The sequence below is a fragment of the Phytophthora parasitica genome (assembly GCF_000247585.1).
Source record: "Phytophthora parasitica INRA-310 unplaced genomic scaffold supercont2.4, whole genome shotgun sequence".
Taxonomy (NCBI): domain Eukaryota; phylum Oomycota; class Peronosporomycetes; order Peronosporales; family Peronosporaceae; genus Phytophthora; species Phytophthora nicotianae.
This window is the reverse complement of record NW_008648990.1, coordinates 1372867-1379187: the sequence shown is the minus strand read 5'-3', so window position 1 is coordinate 1379187 and position 6321 is coordinate 1372867. Positions and strand designations below refer to the sequence as shown.

The window sequence follows — 6321 nt, the reverse complement described above, 5'->3', positions numbered from 1 at the left end:
CCCCAAGACGACCACTGCTCCTGATGAATGAAAACTTGAAATTTGAAAATGAAAACTTGAAAATAACGAAAGCCAGAAAAAGTGGAAATTGCGAAATTCGAAAAATTGGGAAAGCCAGGACAGATTGTAAAATAAAACACGCATCGGGCATTTGGATACCACTCCCGAAAACGCCGCGGCACACACGACTAGAGAAATAGATCGTCTTACCATGGCCTATAGCAAGGCCAACAACTCTGGTGCGTCAACAGTTCCCACATACGCGACCACAATATTTGGAACGTCACCATAGATAAACGTAAACGGCTTCCACGAATTCTCAGCGTCTTCGAGCCCACGCCAGGCCACCAAGAGCTGCCACTCCTTAGCAGTTTCTTCGTAGCGATGGCCCACAAGAGCACGAACGCCCAGCACAATGCCTTGAGTGGCGTCGTGCTCACGAATCTCGGCAGTGCTACCGAGGTCGGCATCGCAGTAATGTTTAAGCCTTGACCCGTGTACCTCGTACTCGTCCCCCGTAAGCAGATGGGCCATCACGAACGAGTGTGAGAGGGCACTGGTCGCACAGAAGGGCCCTACCCTACGCACCAGCAATTTTGCACCACGCAAGCGTGAATCGAAACGTGACCAAAGAACGTAGTCGCCTTCAGCAAAGTTGAAACCCTTTCCACGCCCACGTTCGACTTCATAAGCGCGACGCTGTTCCTTGCGACGAACCACTTCCCGGTGAAGCGCTACCAGGTGTTCTCGGAGTGCGTCAAGCTGAGGCGCCGCAGCCTCCAAATTGACTGTGCGGAGGCGAGAAGCAAGTTGGCGACACAAACAGTGTTGAGTAGCGACGGGGCCGGCAGGCCCGTGAACAGCTCAATGGGATTGTGTCCATCAAAGGAAACCACTGCCGGGTGATTGAGATTTGCTTGAATCACTAGCAAGAGGTAGAACCAGTTGCGGGTATCTAGGTTAAGCTCAAGCAGCAAAACACTTAGAGCTAGCAAAATGTCTCTATTGACTCTCTCAAATGTGCCATTGATCCACGGAGTGTAAACGGGCACAAACTTATGCGTTGCTTTCATACGTGTCGCCAGTTCAGCCACTATTGTATCCTTGAAGTGCGTGCCGTTGTCGGAGATCCAATATTCAGGAAGCCCAAAGCCCTTGTACTAGTTCAGGACGGCAGTAGCACTAGTAGGCGAGTCAGCAGCTACGAGCTCGCAGTAATGAGTGAGATCGTCCTTGAGCACTAGCACGTATTGCCTCTCTCCGTAGGATTCACCCACGTATAAGTAGTCCAGATGCATGCATTCATTACGCTTTGTTGCGGTAGAAGTATGGCCCCACGCCCGCATCACGATCTTGCCTCCCTTGACATGTTTACACAGGAAACAATCACGCAGGAACCGAGCTACCAACGACTTCACGTTGTTAATTGCAAACCGTTCACCCAACGCAGCCAGCATGACATCGCCGCCGCGGTGTCCTTGGGGTCCGCAATGTGCTACAAATCAAGAGCCTTTGTATAAGCTCCTTCGCCTGCCGTGGGGTCCACAGCTTGCCATGAAGCCAGACAAGTTCGACCTCGCCGGCTACACACAGAGCATCCGAGCGGAATCGGCGCTGTTCAGCACCGACCGCCTCCATGGAGGGTCAAAGGAAATTGACGTCCTGCAGCGGACGCAGCGTCGACACAGGACGCTCACTGCGTGTTATCACGCGTCTCACATGAGCCAGATTCTCCACTGCTGCTGATGTCAGTGGTAAGAGGTGGTATGCTCCAGATAGATCCATTCGCGAAAAAAACGGAGGACGTATCAACCTCTTCGTCCCCGGTGTTGCCGGCCAAACCTTTATCCTCGACGTCCCCGCGTGAATCACTAACCACACCCTTTACCGCCAAGCCTTCACTTGGCTTTACCGACCCTGTCTGCCCCCATCAAGACACTAGATCCTCCCATACGTTGTCCTAGCCCTGAATGTGCTCCATAGTATAGCGAACCCTCACAATTTGCAGGGCCCGCCGTTGCAGCTTACCGCGGAGGTGCGTTTTGATCGTCTTATCAGGCGCAAGATGTGGATGAGGTTTGCGTGGTCGCAGAAGATGCGAACTCCCTTCTCGCGCTCCAGCAAATAGGCCAGATCGCTACACGCTCACACGACTGGGTAGGCCTCTTTCTCGACAATGGACCAGTTTCCTGAGAACCCAGAAAACATGCCCCCACGACACACCAAACGTTCATGGGCTTGATCCTCGACCGGCAAACCGTCGACTCAAAGCCGCACTTGGCTAAGGACCACAGCCCAACCCGAGATCGACGCGTCACTAAATATGCAGACGGTAGCGTCTGCATCGGCGAAGTACTGCTTCGACGACGTTGTCTATAAACTCACTACGGTCCGATATGCTGCTACAACCTCCGGTGTCCAATCGAGGTCGACGCCCGCAAGCTGAGTTTTGCGCCGACCGCGACGTGACATTACAGCCTCCAACTTAGAATGCAGGGGCGCATCCACACGCGCGAAGTCAACCATTGAATCACGCAGCCAGTTGGCTGCACAAAGGAATTGCTGCGGCGCAGCAGGAGTAGGCGGTAGCTGCACGTCTGTCAAGGCCTGCAGTCGGTCGGGTGAATGCTGTATTTCTTCACCGTTAATCACTTTCCCACATCACACAACCTTCGTCTCGAAAAGCACGCACTTCTTCGCGTTGAATCTGAGGCGCCTAGCCCGGACAGTCTCGAAGAAGATCCTTAGGTTGGTATGGTATTCGCGCGCATATTTCGCAAACAATAATAAGTCGTCGATCCACACAAGCAGATTATGGTACAACATCTCCCGGAAGCACTGTTGCATCTGCAGCTGAAAGTACATGGCAGAGTCGGAGGCACCTTGCGGTACACGTGTGGGTGTGAAGACACCATTTCCCGTGACGAAACGGAACAGCTCCTGACTCTCTGGGTGCAGCGGTAGCTGCCAAAAGCATTTCAAGAGGTCGGACAACCCAAATCCGTAAGCACCAACACTCTGAGTCGCCGAAAGCGAATTCGGAGTGGCTCCAGCCTGTGGCACTGTCCATTTGTTCGTGGGTCTATAGTCCACAGTGCAGCGAAAGTCCTCACGGTGCGGTTTCCTAACTAGAAGCGCCGGGCAAGCCCAATGGCTGGCGCTGTTACGACGGACTAGTCCATTCCGCTCCAATTCCAGCACAAAATCATGCAGGAACGCTCGCTGTTGTGGTGGATACTTCATCGTTCCAATTCGGTATGGTTGGACTCCGTCACGGAGCTTCTCCTGCAGCGGTTCAACGTTGGCCGGCGGGTCCGCTCCAATATGTACCCTCCAGACATCGCCGAACTCGAACACGATTCCGCGTAACTCGCTTAGCAAGGCAGGGTCGAAACCTGCTGCCGCTGCTGCGGCTACCATCTTCTCCAGACAGCCCTTAATTTCTTCCATATCCACCGTAAATGCTAACTGCGGGCTGGTTCTAGTAAAATCATCATCACCCGCGTCATGTACTTGACCGCCTGAAGCAAGCTGTTCAAAGAGACGATCAATATCAATACCAACATCCTGCATAGTTTGGCATCCAAGTAGAAACTCGTCCTCGTGGCCATCCATTACGAGACCCGACACAATGGCAAGATGCAATGGCCCAGCAGCCGTCTCAATGCGTAGGTCGAACTCCACAGCTGCCCGGCATAGCACACGAGATCCTCCCGCAACCTGCACTGGCACGGCAAGATCTAACGTCTCCAATTCCTGCAGCTTCTTGTCCAGAGCTTCCGAGATAATGTTGCTGTCTGCCCCCGTGTCTCGGCAGAACGGCACATCAAGGACGCCGTTGACGCACACGCGGCGATCCTCACCAGCAGGCACGACCCGTACGGCCTTAAAGCGCTCAGCCTTCCTGGCCTTCATGGCCTGCTGCACTTCCTGCTTCAGTTCAACTGAGGCAGTCGGGCAGTCTCTCGCCCAGTGCTGCCCCTTGCAGAAAAGGTATCCTGTCCGCGGCGGAGCCGGAGCTGCTTTCGGCCCTTTCGGCTGCTCAGACTTCGCTTCTGCGCTCAGCTTCGGACGTGTACCATTCGATGTACCACGAGATGGCTTGTTTTGTACCGCCGGTTTAGCCTTCGAAGCGTCGCCGCGCTTCAACTCAGATCGCATGGTATGATAATGCTGCTGGCTCTTCGCCCTAGTAACGACCAACTCATAGAGCGCAACATCATCATGTTTTGCCTGCTGATGTGTGACAGCGACGAGTCGCTCGATATCTACACGCAGCACGACCGGAAACAAGTTCTTCACTAGCAACTTGCAGCGGGTCTTCATGCGCTGCCGCCCTGTTGCGTCAGTCGCAGCTTCTCGACCCACCCAATTGTTTAACCCATGTTAGTCCACAATGCGGTCGAAATCCATGAAGTATTTAGCTATGCGGGCTCCAATGCCCACAACCTTCATGTCTATCTTCAGGTTGTCGTCCAAGCGTTTGGCTACGTCGGGGACGTGGTCGTTCATCAAGCTGCCTGCTCGGCACTTGATCTCGTCCTGCAGGCGCGCTCCCGTCACCCCCTCCAAGGTGGTGCGGAACTCGTAGTGCGCCAAGTGTTTCAGAATTCTTGGCTCGGTAGAGCTCTAAATGCTGACGACCATGTTATCGTGTGATTCGCCTGTCGCCAGGCACCGTTCTTAGATTAGTTCCTCATACTATCGATGATTGTTCATGAACTTGACCAAGGCTGGCTGTCCAAGGGCGGTCAGCCTCGGGGGCTTGATGTATTTGAATACAGGCTGGGCGTTATTCATCTCCGCGTCGCTATCTTGATCCACCAAATTGTCGTGCGGCATTGTCGATTCTCGTAAGCCAACGTATACTTTATGGCAAGTTGAGCTCAGAAGGTAAAATGCGAAGTGCGATTTAGCGTTAGAGTCCTTCAGACATGCCCTACCGACAAACCCCCATGGCTAGTAGCTCCTGCACTTGATTCTCCACTCTGTGTGCCCAATCGCCGCCGCAATTGTATGCCTTCGTCCACTCCAGTCTGACGCCGCGTGCCTCACTTAGTCGGTGCTTGCCCTGCTTCGTCCTCAGCACACGCCACTCCATGCCATTCGCTGGGTGCTCCTGCCGTCGGAGACCAGCGCTGAGATTGGGGGCTTGTGTGCAGAGACTGGCAATTCAAGATCCTGCAGAGATCGGCGACGGCAGCAGACCTCGCTAGCAGTGTCGTCTGAAGACAGCACCCTGGTGGTGCTCAACAATGAAAGATGAGCTGCAGCCAGCACGTCTCCGTCTCACCTATATCCATATTAACGTCACTGATACACGAACAAGCACAGAAACATGATGTAAATGATTGGAATGTTAAGGTGAGGAAGAAGTTAAAGAACGTAGATGTAGAGTATTATCTGCTTTTCATATATAGGCTATTCATTTTATAGAGTCGTTTCTTCAAGTAAGTTATTGGCGTAGATAGCCGCCCAGATTAAGTGCCAACGGCATCAACCACTCAAACCCAAAGGTTGTTTATTGGTTTACACAATTGAAGCTAGAATTTTCGTGTTTACGGTTTCTCCTTTCATATGCTGTGCTTCATTTTTTAATCAATCGCTTACTTTTTTTGCAATGCTTATTTTTTGGTATCGCTTTTATAACTGTCACTGTAGTTGATAGCCATGCAAGAGCACAGATTTTCTAAATTCCCAGGCCAGCTTTTAACTTCTAACCTATCCAGTACACAACACGTTTTCGTCCAGGTGTAAAAACTTTAATCCCAACACATAATTTGGCGTTTCAATATGGACCCCTGGGCTTGTCAAATCCGTCGGATTTGGGAATAGCATGGTCTTGTGGGTGTACTAAATCACCGGTCGTTTGTACTGCGTGGCTAATATTTTTTGTTTTTGTTTTAACCCTGTAGTAATAGTCAGTGCTGGAACAAATCCAAAGCGATTTTATGTTGAAGGCACATATCAGGAAGGAAACTTGCTCGCGCTGGCGCTTTGGCGGGAACACCTGCCCAACTTCGAGAAGTGCCTTGGCGTGGCCAAGAAGATTGTCGTCGGGAAGAAGCTGTCATCCAAGAACGATGGCTTCCGGGATATTGCCGCAGCGGAAAAGAAAGTAGCAAGCGACGATTTCATCTAGAAATTCTCAGCAAATGAAAGATCAATTCCAGACTTATCGAGCTTGCTATAACGGATAGAGGCGCGATAGGCATTTAGTGACGACGAGTAAAGCATTGGACTCCTGTGTGTGTGTGTGTGTGTGTGTGTGTGTGTGTGTGTGTGTGTGTGTGTGTGTGTGTGTGTGTGTGTGTGTGTGTG

General features: G+C 52.0%; 2 protein-coding genes across 2 annotated transcripts; one reads left to right on the top strand and one right to left on the bottom strand.

Annotated features, from left to right (window-relative positions):
- Positions 1 to 4386: 4386 nt before the first annotated feature.
- On the bottom strand, positions 4387 to 5101 carry PPTG_03377 (hypothetical protein; the record flags this gene model as incomplete). The annotated part of the gene is made up of 2 exons (XM_008896055.1): positions 4387 to 4629; positions 4952 to 5101. 2 exons carry the CDS (start codon positions 5099 to 5101, stop codon positions 4387 to 4389), a joined length of 393 nt encoding a protein of 130 aa, XP_008894303.1.
- Positions 5102 to 5356: 255 nt separating this feature from the next.
- Positions 5357 to 6142, top strand: PPTG_21277 (hypothetical protein; the record flags this gene model as incomplete). Its single annotated transcript, XM_008896530.1, has 2 exons — positions 5357 to 5364; positions 5926 to 6142. 2 exons carry the CDS (start codon positions 5357 to 5359, stop codon positions 6140 to 6142), a joined length of 225 nt encoding a protein of 74 aa, XP_008894778.1.
- Positions 6143 to 6321: the final 179 nt, after the last annotated feature.